We start from the raw sequence: 23,550 nt of genomic DNA, 5'->3' as shown, positions 1-23,550 counted from the left end.
ACCTGCATATAGGTTTCTCAGGAGATAGGTAAGGTGGTTTGGTATTCCCATCTCCAAGAATTTTCCACAGTTTGATGTGACCCACACAGTCAAAGGTTTTAGTGTAGTCTATGAAGCAGAAGTAGATGTTTTTTTAGAATTCCCTTGCTTTTTCTATGATCCAACAAATGTTGACAATTTGATCTTTAGATCCTCTGCCTTTTCTAAATCCAGCTTGTACGCCTGGAAGTTCTTGGTTCATGTACTGTTGAAGCCTGGCTTGGAGGATTTTGAGCATGTCCATGCTAGCATGTGAAATAAGCACGATTATATGGTAGTTTGTACATTCTTTAGCACTGCCATTCTTTGGTATTGGAATGACAACTGACCTTTTCCAGTCCTGTGGCCACTGCTGGGTTTTCCAAATTTGCTAACAAACAGAGTGCAACACTTTAACAGCATCATCTTTTAGAATTTGAAATATCTCAACTGGAATTCCATCACCTCCACTAGCTTTGTTCATAGTGATGCTTCGTAAGGCCCACTTGACTTCATACTCCAGGATGTCTCTCCTATGGTATGAGAGCAATCCTACCATTGTGGTTATCCAGGTCCTTAAGACATTATTTGTATAGTTCTTTTGTGTATTCTTGCCACTTCTTAATCTGTTCTGCTTCTGTTAGGTCCATGCTGTTTCGGTCCTTTATTGTATCCATCATTGCATGAAATGTTCCGTTGGTTATCTCCAACTTTCTTAAAGAGATCTGTTGTCTTTCCTATTCCACTGTTTTCCTCTATTTCTTTGCATGGTTCACTTAAGAAGGCTTTCTTACCTCTCCTTGCTATTCTTTGGAACTCTGCATCCCCTTTCTCCTTTGCCTTTCACTTTTCTTCTTTTCTCAGCTGTTTGTAAGGCCTCCTCAGATAACCACTTTGCCTTCTTGCATTTGTTTTTCTTGGGGCTGTGTTTGGTCCCTGCCTCCTTTACCATGTTAAGAACCACCATTCATAGCTCTTCAGGCACTCTAGTGGGTCCTCGGAGAATGCTTTCGGCTCTGGTAGCACTTTTCTGTGAAATGCACTGGCCAGGATAGATACCCTGAGGCTGTTGGTTGTGGCACCAACCAGTAACAACCTGAGTGCCCAGCTATGAGAATAATGGAATATATTGTGATTTGTCTGTATTGTGGAGTGCTATATAGCTATGAAAAGAAATGAGTTAATCCTATAGCTGGTGACTTGGGGGATGTCCTCACTGTATTATTGTTCTTGTAAATACGAAGATACGGGAACAGTAAAATCCCACCTTTGAGATAACTCTGTTGCATCCTATATCTGTATCTATGTTTTGATAATATCAGCAAGGACTTGGGGAAAGATGTGGAAGAATACACATTAGATTGTTACTTCTGTCTTTGTGTTGCTGCAACAAGAGAGCTACTAAGATCAAATACCAGCAAATATAAGACAAAGAGCAAATGCACAGAGGTTTTAATGTGTTAGAAAGTCCTTTTCTTGTAATACTTCTATTTTTTACCCTTTGCATGATTGAAAAAAAAATGAATTTTATTCTGACTAAATTTTAGAACTAGGAAATAAAGACAGCATTATACTTGAGTCTTTCTCATTTTTGTTTTTTGAGCTTATGATATAAAGATAAGTTCTTTTTTCACCAAAACCTAAATTACAGACGTAGCACCAAAACCGAAAGCATGATGCTCTGGTTTCTGTGGTAGAGAGGGGAGAGAAGTAGCACGTTGTTCAGATTCAGGATGCTAACAGACTCAAGAGCCCTAGGAACTTCCTGTCCCAGAGCTGAAGAGAACAGAGTAGGCAACTGGACATGCTTGCGCAAGTAGAAAAGTAAAGAAAGCGAATGCTACAGAATTTCCGCTACTCCTCTGCAGATGATCAGGGCAACTCCGCTCCAGAGCCCTGCATTTCACCTGGGAAGTTGGTGAGAGTCTTTCTGAATGGAGACCGCCATGCTGGAGCTGGCTAGCTCTTATTGCATTAAAGGTGGAGATAGTTTTTAGGGACTGATAGGTAAAAGAGCTGAGTCAGGACACCAGCCCCAGGACATATTGCCCAGCCTGTTGTTGTGGTCTCCTAACTTACCTCTCTGGTCTTTTCTTCCACTTTATCATACAAATCCATTTCCAGAGTGATTGTTTTAAAGCACAACTCTTAGATAATTCCCCTGCTCAAAAAACATATATGACTCCCCAGCTGTAAAGAAGAGAGTCCAGATCTCTAGACCTGGTGTTCAGAACCTTCTTGGATAGGGTCCCAGTGTACTTCTCAGTTTCCCTCCTGTCTCTCAGGCTCCAGCTACGTAAACCTGTTCCCTGTGTGCGTTTAGTCTTCTGCTCATGTTCTGAGGTAGGAGCACTCCCTCCCCATTTCATCCATCTCTACCTGTTTAAATCCTTTCCAACCTTTATTTCAAAGGCCACATCTTTCAGGAAGCCAAATGCGACATCTCCCCCTTCTTCATGTACTTCTCCTATGGTATCTACCTTACATTCAAGTTGTATTCTTCCCTTTCCACCTTGGTAATTTCATCAAGGAAGAAACTGGTGTATCTCAGTGTCAGAATTTGTTACCCTTGGTAAATTTCTTAACGTTTAATCAATCTTTGTTGAATTGAATGTAATTGTTATCTGATGTACCAGATTAATTTTTAAAAATCATTTCATTCATTTCTTGTTGGTGGGGTGCTGTGCAGAGAAATAAAGGAAATATGAACAGAGTTAGTATCCCAGCAAGGAAATATGATATGACTCTTCGTTTTTGCGAAAGTTCCCATTTTATATTATCTAATGTTTTCCAGTATCTTGGACTCTTTTCTTCCTGCTGTCTTATCATTTCCATTGGATATCTGTCATGGAATGCCCTTGCTATGACATCGGATGGGGAAGTGGAAATATGCTTCCTGGAAGACTACCCTGACAGGGTCCCTATTTGATTTGCATTCCTTGTAACCTTCCTGGTTTTGTGGGCAGCAGGGGACCCTCCAAGCACCTCAGGCAGAGACTAGTGGAGGTCCAGGTCAATGCACTGCCCTAGATTTGAACAGCCAAGGCTAGGAAGGTGACTCCATTTTGCACATCTCCATAATCTCCCATCTGGTTCTCTGTGGAGAAGTAGTGAGAGTTTTACTGCTGTCTTCCTTTCCAAGGAATTCTGTGGAATTCCAAGAAAAGGAACTACAGAAAGGAAGGAGAGGTTTAAAAGGAAATTCCCCTGGACTTTGGAAAGACTTAACTGGGCAAAAGGTGACTTTTGAGAGAATTCAGGTTCTAACAAATTAGACAAACCCAACTTGGAATTTGCCTGAGCCATGAATAACTTTATGTGATTGAGTTGAATAACTTTATGTGATTGAGTTAATTCATTATATCTCATAATGTGGTCATTCTACCCTCCTCCAAATATAACAAGAAATTGCCACCTTCCTGCTGAATGCCTTTTATTTCTCCACATTGATTTTGTTTTTTAAAGGATGATTGAATTGGTTTATTTAGATTCCAATTGCCAGTAATTCTCAAGTTATAATTACTCTAGATCACAAGAGAATATTACTGTAATTTATGTTCTGTCATATTTTTTCTTTAATAATACTATTTTATCACTGTCCTTATTATGATAAGAAATGTATATATCAAATATTAGTAAAATCGTTATGCTTTACAATGCATCCTAAAACTGAGAACCACCTTCTGTATCTGAACAAAGAAATTACACTGAATACACTTATTACCCTAGAAAATCATCTTCTGGCCATATATATGTTTTTCCTCCACAAAGGTCACTAAAATGGCTTTCATTTCAGTGATTAACATTTTAAAATCACTGGTTGTATTTAAAACCACATAAATTCAATATGCTATAAGATACAGTTATACAAAGAATGTGAACAAAACTAAGATAGGAAATAAAACCTCTATAAAAATTTCTCAAAACAGGAAACTGTTGTAGAAGTATATTGTTGTTCTTTCTGTTTCACTAAAATTACGTTGGTTTAAATATGCTGCATACGCTAACCTCTTGGATCTATTGTGCTCTTGCTTAAAATAACTTTCTTTAAATGTTAACTCCTGAACACTGTTTAATTAACTTAGCTCAAGTTGAGATTTGATCTCAAGCCATTTCAAACTAGACAGAGTGAAGAAAGATGTGGGTAATTGGCAGCAGATCCCAATACAAATATGGCATTTGGCAAAGTATGTCTGTGTTGTTTTGCTTTGCTTTTCTCTTTATGGTTGTGGCCTATTTTTGAAATGCTGTGATTTAAATTCAGTGCTCAAGTGACAAGTCTGACAAAACAGAACTTATTTCCATGGAGGTTCTGTTGGGGTGGAGATGGAAGTGTTCCAGGAACTAAAGGGAGTAACCTCGATTTCACCTGGAAGCAGTAGTGTGTTGGGGACAGGAGATTTGGGCTATATATAAAGAAGAGAGGAAAATTGCCAAGATGCGGAGCCAAATTTGCATCCAGGAATAGAGCAACATCAAAGAAGTGAAAACAGAATCTGTCCCTGTAAGCTGTAACTGGGGAGCCCAAGATACATGGAGATGGGAAAGTTCTCTCCTGGGATGCCTGGATTGCCGTGATAGTGTTCTAACTGGGTTCTCTTAACGCCTTCTTCTCCTTGAACGCCCACCCACAGTGTGGCCAGGTTAACTGCAAAGACTGTGCCGTTTTCTTGCTCAAGACCTTCAGTTCCTGTTTACTCAGAAGATTAGGTTAAAACTCTTTCTGTTGGCATTGTGCTCCCTCCACTCTGTTGCTTTTTCTAACCCCACTGTCTACTGTTCTCCAACATGAAAGATGTACTCTCCACAGTCTTCACAGTCTCATTCAAAATCTAGCTTACACCTCCCTTCTCATTCTTTCTGAGAATTCAGTTCACAGAGAGTGCCCTCCCCAGGTTTGAGATTGTTCCTATTTGTTTTCTAACTTTTGGCAAGATTGTTTCATTGTTAGTCATTGTGTTAGGAGTACTGTATCTAGAAATATATACACATATATAGTCATTATATGGTGTATATATACATATATAGAGAGAATAGAAATGATAATATTTTCCCTTAGTGAGTTATAAAGTTGTAAATTTCTCCATAGAAAGTTCATTGAAATTGAGGGTGAATTACTGGTTCTTATATCATTGGACTTTACTTTCACCACCAGACATGAAACCATTTAGCTCAGATTGGGACTGCAACCCTCATGGCTGGGACTCGAACCCAGCCAAAACCCTGCTAATGAGTGGGAGGATTATTCCAACTATTTTTGGGAAAGTGAAAGTGAAGTCGCTCAGTTGTGTCCGACTCTTTGCTGTAGCCTACCACGCTCCTCCGTCCACGGGATTTTCCAGGCAAGAGTACTGGAGTGGGTTGCCATTTCCTTCTCCAGGGGCTCTTCCCTACCTAGGGATCAAACCCGGGTCTCCCGCGTTGTAGGCAGATGCTTTACCATCTGAGCCACCAGGGAAGTCTTATATATAATATATTTACTTTATATTTATTGTATTAATATGACATGTGAGAGAGAAAGTACTGAACTGAGAGAATCTGGAAAACTAAATTCTAGTCTCAACTTTGCCACTAACAGTCAAATCACTTGACCCCCCTCACAGCTCCAAACAGGGAATTAATCTCCTTTATGACCATCAGGAAAATATAAAGGAAAGTGAAACCATGTTTGTTTATAATAACCTTAAACAGTAAAGTTTCATGTCCCATCCAGAAGACATAAATATGGGGCACAGCTGGATGAATCAAGAGAGATGATGTATTGTTCAGGTGAGTCGCTGTTATTTTGGTTTTATAGATTAGACCTCTGAGTACAGTGAGTCTGTGCAGCATTTTTGAGGTTTCCCAGGATAACAAAGGCCAAATGAGACTCAGTGTGATTCTTTCTCCCTTTCCTGTAAATAAACACTTTTTTCCCCAGTATGAAGGGTCCTTCTGCTTTACTGGTGGTGTTGAGTGGGTTATAATCCTAACTTGACTTATTTGTTCTGTAATTTTTAAGGAAATCTCCCTGAATCCCATACACTTGTCTGTGAAAGCTTTTGAGCTTATTACCTCAAAAATCAACACTAATCACTATTTTTTATTGAGCATTGGCCTTGTACAGGAGATATGGCATATGTTATGTCATTTCTTAAATGTATCTTATAAAATGGCCCAGTTCAGTTCAGTCTCTCAGTCATGTCCGACTCTTTACAACCCATGGGCTTGTAGCTCACCAGGCTTGCCTTGTCCATCACCAACTCTTGGAGCTTGCTCAAACTCACGTCCATCCAGTCGGTGACGCCATGCAACCATCTTATCCTTCGTCAACCCCTTCTCCTCCTGCCTTCAGTCTTTCCTAGCATCAGGGTCTTTTCCAGTGTTGGTTCTTCTCATCAGATGGCCAAAGGATTGGAGCTTCAACTTCAGCGTCAGTCCTTCCAATGCATATTCAGGACTGATTTCCTTCAGAATGGACTGGTTGGATCTCCTTGCAGTCCAAGGGACTCTCAAGAGTCTTCTCCAACAACACAGTTTAAAAGCATCAATTCTTTGGTGTTCAGCTTTCTTTATGGTTCAACTCTTAACACTAATACATGACTACTGGAAAAACCATAGCTTTGACTAGATGGACCTTTGTCAACAAAGCAATGTCTCTGCTTTTTAATATGCATCTAGGTTGGTCATAGATTTCCTTCCAAGGAGCAAGCATCTTTTAATTTCATGGCTGCAGTCGCCATCTGCAGTGATTTTGGAGCCCCAAAAAATTAAGTGTGTCACTCTTTCTACTGTTTCCCCATCTATTTGCCATGAAGTGATGGGACCAGATACCATGATCTTAGTTTTCTGAATGTTGAGTTTTAAGCCAGCTTTTTCACTGTCCTCGTTCACTTTCATCAAGAGGCTCTTTAGTTGTTCTTCACTTTCTGCCATAAGGGTGGTGTCATCTGCCTATCTGAGGTTATTGATATTTCTTGCAGCAACCTTGATTCCAGCTTGTGTTTCATCCAGCCCAGCGTTTCTCATGACGTACTCTGCATAGAAGTTAAATAAGCAGGGTGACAATATACAGCCTTGATGTACTCTTTTACCTATTTGGAACCAGTCTGTTGTTCCATGTCCAGTTCTAACTGTTGCTTCTGGGCCTGCATACAGATTCCTCAGGAGGCAGGTAAGGTGGTCTGGTATTCCCATCTCTTTAAGAATTTCCCACAGTTTGTTGTGATCCACACGTGGAAGGCTTTGGCATAGTCCATGAAGCAGAAATGGATGTTTTTCTGAAACTCTTTTGCTTTTTCTATGATCCAGCGGATGTTGGCAATTTGATCTCTTGTTCCTCTACCTTTTCTGAATCCAGCTTGAACATCTGGAAGTTCTTGGTTCACGTACTGTTGGAGCCTTGCTTGTGGTTTCCTCATCTATAAAACAGGGTCATCACATGACCCTGTTTTATAGATGAGGAAACCATGGCTGAGATTTAACCCAAAGTCTCTCTGAATCCATACATGGGTCTCCCTCCTGTGGTAGAAGAAAGAGATCTCAGGTCCATAAAAATCAACATTGCTTCCAGATTGCAAGCTTACAGTTACTGTTGTTTCATCATTTCCTTTTACCTAACCTTTTGTAAGTATCTAGTAGAAAATTTGACACTTGGGTTTCATTTTTCCTCTGGCCAGCACTCCTGGTGAAGGTGCTAATAAGCACTCTTAAAGAGCAGAGAGATCTCTCTTTAAGGAGAGTCTCAGGAAAGGAAGGTGATGCAAAGGAAATGAATGTTCCAGAAACTGAATAACTGGTCCTTGAATAATTATATCATAGTCAATGCCTACGTGTCATAATCATTTTGGAAAAGGTTGGATAAATTAATTTTTCCATTTTCTGATTAACTGTAGTTCTTCTTTCACAAGTGTAAAGTTAATAAATCTCTACAATAGAGTACTACTGATACTTTGAGTTTTATGCTTTTTTCTGTTTTTAATAAAAAATTGGAAAGCTTGGGGCTGGTGCACTGGGATGACCCAGAGGGATGGTATGGGGAGGGAGGTGGGAGGGGGGTTCAGGATGGGGAACACGTGTACACCCGTGGTGGATGCATGTTGATGTATGGCAAAAGCAATGCAATATTGTAAAGTAAAAAAAATAAAAGGAAAAGAAAAAAAATGGGAAATATTATGGACACTTTGTGGCATAGTTTGTAGGAGACATTTTCAGTCATGTAGTCTTGCATTAAAAATGTTTATGAGGATTCATAACTGTATATTTTGTACAATTCTCAAGGGAAACAGATTCTGCTTTTACGATCATCATTGTCTTTCTATGATGGAGTGAACTTCTTCCCAAGTAAGGAGTGATCTATATTCAGGAAGCACTCAATGGCACTCTGTCAGCAGATCACACAGCCCGCAGGACCCACATGAATAGAGCTAACAAGTTTTGTCCATTAAATCTTGTGACTCGAGCAAATTTTTATTATCCTTTTGTAAAAATGCAAGCACTGCCTCACACAAAAACCAGTTGTTACCTAATGAAGTGTTTCAGCATGTTCATATAAGTTGATGGTTTCACATGGTCAGAGTATTGCTCTATCAGCTATTAGCTACTAATAACATGATCCCATCCTGCTTTAATGACATACTGTACTCAGAATACTTAAGTGTGGACAGATGTTTAGGAATATCATTTTTCCCTCTTGGCTATTGATTGATTCCCAAAACTCACTCCTGATTAGAATGCAAGATGTTTTCATTTAGACTTGGAATCTTTACTTATTCAGTCTAATCAGAAAAAGTCAAACAGCACACCAACAACTTGGAATGTAATGCTGGAGCATCTTCTTGGACTTCCTACCATGGGCTATATTTTCAGATGCTCAGCGACAGCCTCTGTCACTGCTTATCTTCCAAAGCCAACATATTAGAAAAGAATATGCAGCTCTGACAAAGTGAAATGCACTATACAGTGGTTTTAGCTAAAATCAAATTGTTAGTTTCAATAGAAGATTTTGGAGGGTGCTAACCGATGGGGATCTGTCCTTGCTAGGCAGGACTGAGTGGATCCTTTAAACCACCTGTGCTTTCCTCATAGTTGAACTTTATTCCTAAGCCAGAGGCATATCTGATACCACTAGCAGCACTTTTAAAAAGTGCAGTTGAGGAAATAATTGGATTTTGTACGTGAAGAAAATAATTCTTTAACACCTGAGTTTTAAATAGCTTTATTCTTCCTAAAAACCTGGACCCTTGGGGTCAATAGGAAAGTTTAAAAAATTTTTGTTTTGGGGTGTAATACAGGTTGTGTTTACTTATTACTAAGAATTCTCCCAGAAGCTTGAATCCTTTCATGTCTTGAATAAAGTTGATCCTCCAGCAACCCACTCCAGGATTCTTGCCTGCAGAATCCCATGGACAGAGAAGCCTGGTGGGCTACAGTCCATGGGGTCGCAAAGAGTCGGACACGACTGAGCGACTTCACTTACTTACCAGCTACCTTAATCACACAACTTGAATATTTACTCTTACCTCCCAGGTAACAAATTACCTTCTTGCTCCCCCTAGTGGAATTGTTACTCTACTCCACAGTTTGAGAATACTGTTGTCAGTACATTTATTTGATTTAGCATCTTGTATTTGGGAATTGGATATTTTCCTCATTTATTCTCAAAGACTGAGAATAAAATAGAAAAATACTGTAGTGGGTGGGCTGATAGGGGATGTGGGTAGTGAAAGTGAAAGTGGCTTTTTGCGGATAGATTTTCACTTCCTAATGTCAGCAATGGCCACATTGTTCATAATGGTTGCCAAATTCAAGAGGTTTCTGCTCTACTCTTCTGTCTTACAGGGGTCAAATGTCATCAGGCTGGCAGACAGTCACGTCTAGAAGGCAGCTGTTCACACTTCTGGCAAGTGTGAACAGCCCTACCAGTTCACTCTTCTACCAATAGAATGCTGGTAGTTGGTGGTATTGAAAGACAAGGATAGGTACCATCTGAATATTGGCCCCTACTTGTGCCATTGGTTAAGCAAGCCCAGGGAGCATCCTTCTGAATCTACATGAGGGACTGTGCCAGTATCCACAGCACATGGAAATAATTTCCAGTCTACAGCTGCTAAACATGCTAAAACAATTCTGGTAACTGAAGCTGCATATCTCTTTTTAAGAATTTAAATTTCTTTAGGGATTGATAACCAGTGGTTTCATGGCATCAGAATCTCTCTCTTTTTCCTGCCACTATTTGTTTTCACAACTCTGACCCTTGTTAAAAATGTATTTATTCAAATTTGCACACAAAGGACTTGTATTTTGTATATACTAGCATTGAAATGGGTGAAACTTCTAAAAAAAATTGTTGTTCATGCCAAGGCTTGGGACTCTGTTCTTCTGCATGGAAGGCCCTATCAAGGTCAAGGCAAAAGATACAGTGATTTCCAAATAAATAGTCAACAGAGTATAAGTACTTGGTATTTATGAACAAGAGTACTGTAATTAGAATATTCCGTCTTTCTTAAAATCATGTAATAGAGACAGTATTTAGATATATCTTTTCCCAAATATTTATTCTCGGGGCAAGTGTTTGCCTCAGTTCAGTTCAGTCACTCAGTTGTGTCCGACTCTTTGCGACTCCATGAATCGAAGCACGCCAGGCCTGCCTGTCCATCATCAACTCCCAGAGTTCACTCAAACTCATGTCCATTGAGTCGGTGATGCCATCCAGCCATCTCATCCTCTGTCGTCCCCTTCTCCTCTTGCCCCCAATCCCTCCCAGCATCAGGATCTTTTCCAGTGAGTCAACTCTTCGCATGAGGTGGCCAAAGTACTGGAGTTTCAGCTTTAGCATCAGTCCTTCCAATGAACACCCAGGACTGATCTCCTTTAGGATGGACTAGTTGGACCTCGTTGCAGTCCAAGGGACTCCCAAGAGTCTTCTCCAACACCACAGTTCAAAAGCATCAATTCTTCAGCGCTCAGCTTTCTTCACAGTCCAACTCTCACATCAGTACATGACCATTGGAAAAACCATATCCTTGACTAGACAGACCTTAGTTGGCAAAGTAATGTCTCTGCTTTTTAATATGCTAGGGAAACATAAAACAGCAGGATCCAATTAAAATCCCAACAAAAGGGAATGTCAAAGTGTTATATGGGTGTGTTTTATTCGGAAGTGTAGAGAAAAAAAGAAATGCCTGTACTGTTTTTTGTGGGTTTTTTTAGAGAAGTACCACTAGCTCAAGAGTTATAGAAATTTAGTTTAAGAACTTCATCCATGCAAACACATGGCAAAGCATGTGTCTGAAGTTCTGATTTGGATCTCATAGTGCCTGGATTCACAGTTGTGAAAACAATGATGTCACAGTGGCCACACAGCCCAGCTGGGGCAGAAATGTCCGGTTAGCAAGACTTTGGAGAACCAGCACTTTTCTATTCCACAGGGAGTGGGAGGGATTTGTGTGTCAATCAGCATGTATCTCTGTGTATACAGACGTGAATGTAGATGCAGATGAGTACATACATGGGCAAAATGTAGCCATGTATATGTGGGTTTATTCATGTATACATGTGACTGAAAGAGTTACAATTGTCAGCTTCTTTCCAATGGATGCTAGGAATTTTGAGCATTGACAATACTCCCGAAAGCATCTTTTAGCAGAGCGAGACTGGGAGGCATTGAGGAAGTATGCATACCATTCTCTGCTGGGAATTCTCTGCATTGATGATAACCTTCCAGTGGGTCTCAGGGACTGGGCCTGGAGGTGTTGGGAAAGCTCTACATGCCACTCCCTGCTGAGGGCTGTGCTGGCATCCTTGTCTGGCAGCTTTGCAGGGTGGCTGTCCTTGGGTACATTCCAGCCATAGCTTGGAACCCTTGCCTTTCTTGAGTGGTGTGAGGACTGAATATCTGCGTGCATTCTTTCACTCAAGAGTGAAGAGAAGCTTTGCTTATCTAGCTGTGTTTCCTTAAAGTGACTAACCAGTGGTGCATTAAACTGGGGTGGGTTTGTTTCTCAGAATCTTAACTTCTCAACTGTTGATTGATCACTGTTGACTCAACACTAAAATCTCATCTGCCTCTGCTTGTCATCCCTGGGTTATTGGGGTTTGGTATTTGCTTTCTCTTAAGGTTCAAAAAGGCAGAAAAATATGCACAAGCATTTGGCAATAGGCACAGCAGATAGAGAATTATGAAGTAGATATACCAGAGTCAGATATTTTTGTTGAAATCCTGACTTTATATGACTGTCTGTTTTACTTGTAATATGGTCCTTGCCATGAGGCAGGGTATCTGGAGACGTGGCAGGTAGTCAGCAAGTGTAGGGAAGGAACTTATTATCTTGGGCAGAGTGTCTGCTCCCACCAACTGCTCAAACTTGCATTCTTTTCAAGACTTCTTTCCTGCTACTTAATTGTTGGTAATTTGAGAAACTATCTTTGAATCAGACACCTTGGCAAGAAGGTAGGATTAAGAGAGTATTTGGGACCAAAAAAAGATATACATCTGTCTACTTGTTGGACACTTTGATGGCAGAGGGAAAACTGTGGACAAATTCCTGACAGGTGGTAATACTTATCTGCAATTTAATATATATATATTTTTTGCTACGCCCTGCATCATGAGATATCTTAGTTTCCTGACCAGGGATTGAACCTGTGTCCCCTGTATTGGGAGCACAAAGTCTTAACCACTGGGCCACCAGGGAAGTCCCTAACATTTTTTTAAATATAATGTTTCCTTAAGTAATCTTACCATGTTCTACTGACAATACTTACATTGGTCCCCTAAAATAACAAGGAACATCATCAAAACATGTAAGAAAGGCAACAGGAAGGTAAAAAATAGAAAAGAAAGTTTGTAGGGAAAGTCAGGACTTAGAATTTCATATAGATTGCATAGAGATTGAGGCAGATAATTCTAACCATGTCACTTTAGGTCAGTGCTCACAGTTCCCGATAAGTAAGTGGGTGATTATTAGAAGTCTGGGTTTTCTGATCCCACCCCAGAATCTGCAGGGAAGGGTTCTGGGAATATTGTTTTAGTAAGCATCTTAGGCGATACTTACGATCAGACAAGTTTGGGAAACTGCCACCGTCCAATTGCCTGCTAGGACTAAAGTATTTCCAAAACTTATAAGTAAATATATGTGTGTTGTGTGTGCATGTGTGTTATTACCAAGGTTTTAAACTTTGAAAAAAAAATTGTCAAATACTCCATATTGACATCATAAACATTTCTTAGTGAAAACATCTGTTATTTGGATAGGGTTGTATGGCTTCCCATGTGGTGCTAGTGGTAAAGAACCCACCTGCCAATGCAGGAGACATAAAAGACCTGGATTCCTTCCCTGAATCAGGAAGATCCCCTGGAGGAGGGTATGGCTACCCACTCCAGTATTCTTCCCTAGAGAATCCCATAAACAGAGGAGCCTGGTGAGCTACAGTCCATGGAGTCGCAAAGAGTCAGACATGACTGAAGCGAATTAGCATACAGCATGTGGGGTTATAGAAGGTTTTCTCATATGTTATCTCAGTTGTTCCTAAAACCAACCCTTTGATGGGTTGGACAACAAAGATCATGTTTGGCCCCAGATTACACATAGCAAATGGGCTCAACGTGTAACTGGCAGGTGGCAGAACTGGCTTTCAACCGGATCCTTCACCAGGTGGGGGAGCCCAGCACCAACCCCAGAGCCCACCCCTTTTGCTCTTTTCTCCCACACCCTGGTCACCAGGTTGATGACAGCATTTCTAACATATCAGGCTCTTAGCATATCCACACCTTTCCACATTCTGATTCCCTGGCCACCATATCCTTCTTCTCTTTGCAAACTCACAGGCATTCATGAAGGTGCCTTCCATGAAGCTTTTCTGGACACTCTTCTCACTCTACCACCCAAGCAGAGCCAGTTTTTCTTTCAGCTGGCTTTCCATCAAGTTTATAAATCCTTCTACCACGTGCTGGGCTTGTTTAATCTAGGTGAGTTCAATGATACATGTTCAGTAATGCCTCCCTTCTTCCTCCCCACTCCACCGTTATACCACTTACTTTGAATAGATGGGAAGGTAATCACCTCTAAAACACTCAGTGCTCATTGGCTAAGCTTTGGGAAGTGTTGGAGGAATGCTTTAAAGGCTTTTCCAAACTTTGACAAAAAAGCAAGCGTTCAGGAGGCCAGAAACATGGCCACTAACATCCTCTAGGAACAGAATTGTTTAAAAGGTCCAGGGAGCATTGTCTAGTGAGAAGCTGGGGAATGGCAGGGGACCCTATGCACAAAAACACAGATTTGGTAGTATTCTTGATAGGTAATTTAAGGACCATCCAAGGACATTTTCAGCTAGTGGTGATTTTTGTGTTACACTCATAGCCCTAGATTAGATGTGACTGTCTGTCATGGCTTTCAAATCGTATTATAGTTATTTCTTGATGCAAATAACTCCCCTACTGCACTTTGAGCAAGGGTGGACCCGAGCCATATTCATCTTTGTCTGCCAATTGATAACTGTTGAATAAACTTTGGGGGAATAGATCTTCTAGCCATCTGCATCTGAGTGCAATCCAATGATTTAAGTATGGTTCTAATTCCAGTTCTCCTGTGTTTACAGCCACCACTGGTCCAAGCAATCTTCAGCGGTGATCCAGAGGAGATACGCATGCTCATCCACAAAACAGAAGATGTGAATGCTCTGGTAGGAGATGCTCTGGCTTTGCCTGCCCAGACCCTCTTCACCTTTTCTGTGCCATGGACCTTTTTGATGTCTGGTGAAAGCCCTGGCCCACTTCTCAGAATTCTGTTTTGAAATGCTCTAAATAAAATATATAAGATTCAAATGGAAATCAATTATTTTGAACTATATTGAATCAAAATTTTCATATAATAATATATGTGTTTATCAGCACATATAAATGGCAAGATACAGTAGGAGATCTAATAATGGCCATAATTTAAAAATAATGATGAGCCTGATCAATATTTTGTGTTACCTGCCACCACTCTAACGTGGCGTGAATGTGCCTATGATTTCTGCCAACACTAAGGTTTGCTGCCTGCATTCATAATGTGAAGAAATGTGAACTTGCAGTTAGAAGCTAGTGAAAATAGAGTTAGAAACTTTGTTCTAGAGAACCCATGGCTTACAAGCAGGAGCTGACAAACTATGGTTTGTCACCTGGTTTTGTACAAGCTAGTGGCTAAGAATAGTTTTTATTTTTTAAATGGCTGAAAAAAGAATGAAAAAAAAAAAAGAGTATTTTGTGACTTAGGAAAATTGTATGAAATTCACATTTTGATATCTACACATTAAGTTTGTTTGGAACATGGGAAGGACAGCTTTCCTACTGCAGGAGCAGAGTTGAGTACCTGTGACAGAGACAGTATGTGGCCTGCCCGAAATATTTACTCTCTGGCCCTTTGGAGGGAAAATTTGCTGCCCTCTGCACTAGAGGGTCCATGAACCTGGGATGAGTGGATGAACTTGGCGTCCTGTGTGTACCCTGAAATCATACATAATATGTGCGTGCATTTTTGGACGTTTTGTTTAATGAAAGGGTCAAGGCATTTCATCAAACTCTTAAAAGGGTTCATGATCCCCTAAAGATTAAGAACCACTGAATCTGGAAGTTCTTGACATAAACCTGCAATGAGGAAAAGTGAAAAGAGTTAGTCAATAATTTATCCTTTTAATAGTTTCCTAGACCTAGATTGAACAAGCAATTATGTATAGTACATGCTACTAATTCTCTTAATGTAATGCAATTACCTACATGCTCCAGTCTGTCAGGGAGAGGAGTTCTCTTTGAAGTCCCAAGTGTTCAGGAGAAACAACAGACTCAGACACATCTACGGTGCAAGAAGAGCTTTGCCACCGGGAAATGCATTCTGTCTGAGGTTGCATCTCTGTCCGCTCAGCCACATGTTTTATTCAGAAGGCGAGTCATCACTGCCACCCATTGCTCTGTGGCAATGTAGGTTGCTGTGGCTTTTTGAAAAAGCTCTTGGCAGTTTCTCCCCAGCTGGCACTGACAGCAGCAGAGCAGTGTGCTGTGACATTTTTGCCAGGTAAGCACAGATGAGGTCAGGGCCAGACTACTTGAGAAGGCAACTGGGCATTTGTCTAGGGCCGATGGGGCCATATACTTCTGAGAGGAGGCAAGGCAAGTAAGTTGATCATCTATGTTCTGACATCACCAGAATTCATCTAGCCTGTTCTGTGTTGTGGGCCACACCCAGGCCAGCCCAAAGCAAGGTTACTATCTTCCCTGATAATCATCAACAAGCAGGACTTTTGTGAGTCCTGTGTACCAAGAAGGAGTGTACTGTCCTCTGAAAACCTTTAATTTCTCCTTAGGAAAGTGACAAACAGCTGCTAGCTGGTAAACATTAGAGGAGGTTAACTGCTGTAACACACAGATGGCTCAAACATAAGATATGTTTAGTTCTCTTATGAGCAGATTAGAGGGGTGGCTCTTTTCTGCATAGAGTCCCAGGTATCAGCATGTAGCTTCTAAGGTCATTCAAGGGGTGTGTCAACAGCCCAACAAGAAGGGAAAAAAAGAATGTGGCAGCAAAGCCTGGGAGGATTTTATGGGACAGCTCGGCAGTGGCATAATCACGTCTACTCACATCCCACTGCCCGGAACTCATCCCATGCCATGGCTAACTACAGAAGAGGTTGGGAAGTTAGTGTAACTGTGTCCCCAAAGTGTCAGAGAACAGTGACTTTGGTGAACAAGTTGCTGTCTTGGCTACACCAATTTCTGGTTTTAGAGAATTTTAGGTAATTTAAATGATACCCCTTAGTCGTCTGTGTAGTGTGTTGTTAATTTGACAGTTAATTACTGAGTTTGGATCCTGTGTAAGGTCCTGAGGATACAGCAGTTAAAAAGATAGCTCTTTCCCTCGTGAGCTTACAACGTGGCAGAGAAGGCAACAAGTGAGAAATCATACCATATTGTATTTCTGAAATGGAAAATCTGGGATACTATTTAGGGGCCTATGTTAATCATGAGGGGCTAATGAAGTGAGGTATGAACTGAGGCTGCTGTGGAAAGTGTGTTGTAGTTGCTGTTAGATGTGTGGCAGCTGTTGGATGTGACAGCAGAGAAGGGTGGGATAAAGAGAGAGGAATGAATGAATGAATGAGTGGTTAAATGAGTGAATAAACAAGCCTAAGAGGAGCCTGAGTTCTTAGGTTGATCGTGTGGCTCTTCTGGGTCCACAGACTTTCCTCCGCTCATACCTCTTAGAGCCTCCCTCTTCACATCCCCCTTTCCCTTCCTCAGGGGAGTATAAAGATCATTTGCTCCTCTACTCTGTTATCAGGCATGTTGCAGACACTGAGCTGTCCTCTTCAATGGTTTTCCTTGGGCGGCATTCCTTCGGAATCAGTCACAGTGACTGCTGGAGGTGGATTAGACAGTTTAGGGGAAGTGATCGTTAACAAAGGGCATAGGGAGATGGAAGATAAATCTGGATTTGAAATCTAAACCCAAAGATTCATTTTAGGATAGAAGAGCGGCTTCTCCCAGACATGTCATTGTCAAGGAGGGGAAGTAAATCAGGGAAGCACCTCTTGCTAGCGAGAAGACAGTTTTTGTCTTCTCTTCTCATCCTTTGCTTTTCTCTCTTTATCCCTATTTAGTCACTTAATTTTTCTTTTCTGCTCTAGGCTCTGACTTTTTTGCTTTCTTTTATCTTCATCTTTCTGTATCTTTTGATGGGTTGCCTGTTCTTTGGTATAAATACACTTTGATTGACTGATCCTGATAGAAGAGTCTCATTCAGCTTTGCCTCTTTGTGTTTTTCCAGACTTTATTTCCCAGTAGCAGTATGCATCAACCAAACGGCATTACTCAACCTGGTATTTTTTCTTTTCTCACTTCTCCAGTGTTCTGATCCCACCTGTCCTTTCAGGCCTGCTATTGATCCTTCCTCTGTTGCTGCTAAGTCGCTTCAGTCGTGTCTGACTCTGTGCAACCCCATAGACAGCAGCCCACCAGGCTCACCTGTCCCTGGGATTCTCCAGGCAAGAATACTGGAGTGGGTTGCCATTTCCTTCTCCAGTGCATGAAAGAGAAAAGTGAAAGTGAAGTCGCTCAGTCGTGTCCGACTCTAGCGACCCCATGGACTGCAGCCTAGCAGGCTCCTCCGTCCATGGGATTTTCCAGGCAAAAGAACTGGAGTGGGGTGCCATTGCTTTCTCCGCCTTCCTCTGTTAAGTTGGCCTAATTTTCAACTTCCTTTCTGCTGCCTTCTCTTCCACCTCCCAAATCCCTTAGCTCTTTGTACCTCACTGATCACTTTACTTGAGTTATTTATGTCTGTGTTTTACTTTTGAGAAACTGTGTTTGATGACATGACTGCTATGTCACTCATTCTCATTTGCTCAGTGGCCCAGTTCAGTCCTTGCAACACATGTTGAGTGAATGACTAAACCTGCTTTATTACTTATGTTGAGCCAATTTGTGGTTGCCTATTTTAATTTTTAAAAATTTATTTATTTTTTACTTTTGGCTGTGCTGGGTCTTCATTGCTGCAGGGGCTACTCACTGGTTTTGGTGTGCACGTTTCTCATTGCAGTAGCTTCTCTTGTTGCATAGCACGGGCTCCAGGGCACAGGCTCAACAGTTACAGCTCACAGGCTTGGTTGTTTCGTGGCATGTGGTATCTTCTTGAATCATGGGTCAAACCCATGTCTCTTGCATTGGAAGGCTAATTCTTTACCACTGAGCCACCAGGGAAGCCTACCTATTTTTCAACAAGAACAGTGGTGGCCAGATAGTTCTGGCTTAGTTAGTGGCCCTCCATTCTCAGTTGTAAGATTAAAAGTTCTCTTCCTAAGATTGAAAATTCATAGATGGATTTGAGGAGCCACAGAACAATCGGGAAGGGTCATCTGAGTCTCTCTGTGGTTTCCCTGGTTGCTGGCATGCCAGAGCCTGGAAATGTGGGAAGACAGTTATATGTTCTGAGAGATCCATTAAAGTTGACCCATATGTGGCTGATAATAGAAAGATTTAGAAGCTTTTATCCAACTGGTTAAATTGAAGTAGAGTATCTGAAGTCTAAATGAATGTAGAGATTCTGAAAACCAAAACTTGAACTCAATAAAGACATTTTTGGGATAATGCTATGACAACATGGCATCAGCAGACCATTTACTGCATACCACACTGAAATAACGACAGAGACGAACTGGGGCTTGTCAATGGCAAGTGGTAAAGACAGGGAGGGAACCATGCCCAGTGAGGAATGGTGATGTTTTAGCCTTGGGAAAGATGAGAGAAATATCTGAAATAGTTCAAGCACTGTCAAATTAAACTGGAGCTCTTCTTATATGTCACATCATTGTAAGCTGCAGAAAATAAGATTTCAGGCCAAAATAAAAGAAAGAACTTCATAGAGCTGTCTAAAGATGTAATGAGTTGACTTAACAAATAATAAACTCTTTGAAAGACCATTAGACTAGAGATTCTAGAGGTGACCAGTAGTAGTAACATACATGGCCTCACTTTCCTGTTTTGTGTCCTTGGCCAGTATTGCTAATGGTTCATGACCTTTTTCCCCCACTCAGCCTTACAGACTCGCATTTCTTCTTGGGACAGCACTGTGAAATTTAAATTGGCCTGTAAATTAAAATCTTCTTTCCATGCCTGGACTAGGTGATGTTTACAGTCTCTTAAAACTGTGAAAGACTACAATTCTAAGATTTGTAAGTCCCACATGATAGCAAACCCATGGAGTTTATTTCTTTTTAAAACTAGCAGTAACATATGAATACACACACATACAAAATCTTTGTCATACTGAATAAAATTTGCAATAGTTCCTTAGTATCAACTAATTGCCAGTGCATATTCAATTTTATTTTGTTATAATAGTTTTAAAAATGCCTTTTTATGGTTGGGTTGTCCCTGGGTTGATTATTTTAATGCATCTACTTTATACAAATAATAAATGAGTTTGCCAAGCAATTAATGTTTATCATTTGCCATAATAGGATCTGGCCCAGGTATTGGGTTGGCCAAAAAGTTCATTTAGGTTTTTCTGTAAGATCTTACAAAACCCTGAACAAACGTTTTGGCCAAACCAATATATTGGTTCATTTTGCTTACTGTCTTCACTTCCAGGGTAGGAAGGGATGATGAGTGCATCTATTAGAATACATCTTGACATGAAAGCTAGCATTATGTTTGCAAAGTACTTATAGTGAAAAAAGTGGAGGAAGCATTAAAGCTGTGAATCTTGACTATGGGCATTAATTCAGGGGATGGTGACCTGCCAATCTCAAGATCTAAGTGAGAAAAAAAGAAACTGTATTATTTTTATCTGATGAGAGGGTTTTTTCCGATAAATGAGACAAATTGTCAATAGTAAATTTGTAACTTGTTCTCATGTGTGTTACCATACCTACAAAAAAAAAAATACCATACATAGTACAAAAACATTTTTTCTTATGATTAGAACTTTCAAGATAGACTTTCTTAGCAACTTTCAAATGTGCAGTACAGTATTTTTAACTAAGGTTACTATGCTGTACATTACATCCCCATGACCTATTTACTTTATAACTGGACATGTGCACTGTTTCTTTTAAAAATAGAATAATTTTTTGAATCCATCCAGAAGGATGTAATCTGACTCTACCTAAAGAATTTTGAGTGATAAATTTAACAGCCTTTTTAAACTTCTCTCAGCTTCTTTCTATCATGTCATGAAAACATGACAAATACAAACTATATAATAACACAGGCTTTTAAGCTTCTAGACTTTGGTGTATTTTCCTTCACCTACATATATCTTGATTTTTTTTCTCTTTTTTAAATAAGGAATTTTATATGGAGATAAAGACCTGAGTTATTTTGTTAGCTTTACAGACCCTCTAAATTAGACCTAAATCAGGAACCGCTGGGAGTAAGGAGGCTACAGGCAACCGCTGGGAGTCAGGAGGCATACTGTCACTGGGGGTGATGACCCGCTCAGCTCTCACTGAATGTTTCTGCACAAGAATACAGGCTCGGTGTGGCCCAGACTTAAGTTTCTAAGAGAAAGTACAGGAAATCTCTAAATTGTTCAATGCTTATTCCAAAAAAATGATCCAACATCTTTTAGGCCAAAGAAAACACATCTGTGGGCCAAATCCAGCTTGCAGGCCACCATTTTGCTAACTGTGGATCAGCAAATATTTAGAAGTTAAGGTTTCTCTGGCCACCTGATCTGGAAATCCAAAGCAGAGTCCTGAAGCAGACGACCCAGGGTTCTGGGGAGAGCAGTGACCCGTGTTCTGCAAGTGTGGACAGCACTTCTGGCTCCCTGGCCAGTGGATAGACTGCAGGCCCCTTCACAGCTCTGGGACGGGTGTTTTTGTCCTGAGGGTAGGTGCTCACCTCTCAGCATCCGCCTGGCAGTACTGTCACATTCTCCGCTCCTTGTTGGACCACTGCCCAGGATGTGGGGCTGTGGTTTGGAAGCCATGACCTATGTCCTGTAGAGAATGATTCATGAACTCCAGAGGGCTCTGAGCAGGCTGCAGTGATGTGCCTTCCCAGCCCTTTACGATGTGTGAAGGCAGGTCTGGTTAGCATCATTCTTAATTGTCCTCTGGGGGACGCTCAGTGCGTCCTTCTCCTGCTGCCCTCATTCTTTCCCAGCATCTGGGTCGTTTGTAATGATTCGGCTCTTCACATCAGGTGGCCAAAGGATTGGAGCTTCAACTTCAGCATCAGTCCTTCCAATGAATATTCAGGGTTGATTTCCTTTAGGATTGACTGATTTGATCTCCTTGCAGTCCAAGAGACTCTCAAGAGTCTTCTCCAGCACCGCAATTCAAAAGCATCAATTCTTCAGCACTCAGCCTTGTTTATGGTCCAACTCTAACATCTGTACATGACTACTGGAAAAACCATAGCTTTGACTATATGAACTCTGTCGGCAAAGTAATGTCTCTGCTTTTTAATATGCTGTCTAGGTTTGTCATAGCTTTCCTTCCAAGGAGCAAGCATCTTTTAATTACATGGCTGCAGTCACTGTCCAAGGTGATTTTGGAGCCCAAGAAAATAAAATCTCCCAACTGCTTCCACTTTTACCCCATCTATTTTCCATGAAGTGATTGAATTGGATGCCATCATCTTAGTTTTCTCAATGTTGAGGTTTAAGCCAGCTTTTTCACTCTCCTCTTTCATCAAGAGGCTCTTTAGTTCCTCTTCGCTTTCTGCCATAAGGGTGGTGTCATCTGCATGTCTCAGGTTATTCATTTTTCTCCCAGCAGTCTTGATTCCAGCTTGTGCTTCATCCAGCCCAGCGTTTCACATGATGTACTCTGCATAGAAGTTAAATAAGCAGGGTGACAATATACAGCCTTGATGTACTTCTTTCCTGATTTGGAACCAGTCCGTTGCTCCATGTTTGGTTCTAACTGTTGCTTCCTGACCTGCATACAGGTTTCTCAGGAGGCAGGTAGGACAGGTAGATGTTTTTCTGGAATTCCCTTACTTTCTGTATGATCCAACAAATGTTGGCAATTTGATCTCTGGTTCCTCTGCCTTTTCTAAAACCAGCTTGTACATCTGGAAGTTTTCAGTTCATGTACTGTTGAAGCCTAGCTTGGAGGATTTTGAGCATATCCTTACTAGCATGTGAAATGAACACAGTTATGCAGTAGTTTGTACATCGTTTGGCACTGTCTTGCTTTGGGATTGGAATGAGAACTGACGATTTCCAGCCGTGTGGCCAATGCTGAGTTTTCCTGGCATACTGAGTGCAGTACTTCAATAGCATCATCTTTTAGGATATGAACTAGATCAGCTGGAATTCCATTGCCTCCACTAGCTTTGTTCGTAGTGATTCTTCCTAAGAGCCACTTGACTTTGCACTCTAAGATGTCTGTCTCTAGATGAGTGATCACACCATCATGGTTATCTGGGTTATTAAGATCTTTTTTGTGTAGTACTTCTAGATGGCAATACCATATAATTTCATGTCTTTTTAGTTATATTTAGGAACATTTCATATCATAAGATACAGAAAAATAATTTTTGTAGTTTCAGTTAGAATAAACAGTGAAAGTTTCAAGGTACTTTTGGGCTTCTTTATTTTCTAATTTCTTTTATAATGAGAATGTAGTTATAATCATAAAATTTTAAAGCTTTGTTGAAAAGAGATAACTCATTTAAAATGAATTGAGCAGAGAGAACCATATATTCAGATTATTCTTAAAAGATATGCTCAAATTAAAAGGGTATAACATATATTTTAGATGAATTCACTGTGCCAGCCCTTATTTTTACCAAGGGTATATTCCTTTTGGTTTCAAATGTTAACTGACTATATAATTATTATAGCCAGAGGACTTTCCAATTGTAGTTTTATAGACATAATATTATATAACTGATTTTAAAAGAAGAAATGCAAAGAGCTTAAATGTATATTATGTAATTAGGACAGAAGCCTGGGAGATAGATGGGATTTTTCCCCAGGAGGTGCATAGGTGGTTGTAATCAAGTCAGTTGCCAACTTCCTGCTTGAACGGTTGTTCACGGCAGTCAGTCTAGGGCAGTTGTGG

General features: G+C 40.6%; 1 protein-coding gene across 14 annotated transcripts in view; it reads left to right on the top strand.

Annotated features, from left to right (window-relative positions):
* ANKRD44 (ankyrin repeat domain 44) overlaps positions 1 to 23,550 on the top strand; it is a 320,547-nt gene that overhangs the window by 111,243 nt on the left and 185,754 nt on the right. For 6 of the 14 annotated variants that reach the window (XM_070769741.1, XM_070769764.1, XM_070769754.1 and 3 more), the window contains one exon: positions 14,596 to 14,679. In XM_070769741.1, the coding sequence (XP_070625842.1) occupies positions 14,596 to 14,679 (84 nt within the window). Of the gene's footprint in view, positions 1 to 13,825; positions 13,967 to 14,578; positions 14,680 to 23,550 lie in introns of all 14 variants that reach the window. The other 8 variants (XM_070769783.1, XM_070769730.1, XM_070769786.1 and 5 more) reach the window with 2 other exon arrangements.

The sequence above is a fragment of the Bos indicus genome, chromosome 2 (genome assembly GCF_029378745.1).
Source record: "Bos indicus isolate NIAB-ARS_2022 breed Sahiwal x Tharparkar chromosome 2, NIAB-ARS_B.indTharparkar_mat_pri_1.0, whole genome shotgun sequence".
Taxonomy (NCBI): Eukaryota; Metazoa; Chordata; class Mammalia; order Artiodactyla; family Bovidae; genus Bos; species Bos indicus.
The sequence above is the reverse complement of the archived record's forward strand: the minus strand, read 5'-3'. Positions and strand labels throughout refer to the sequence as shown.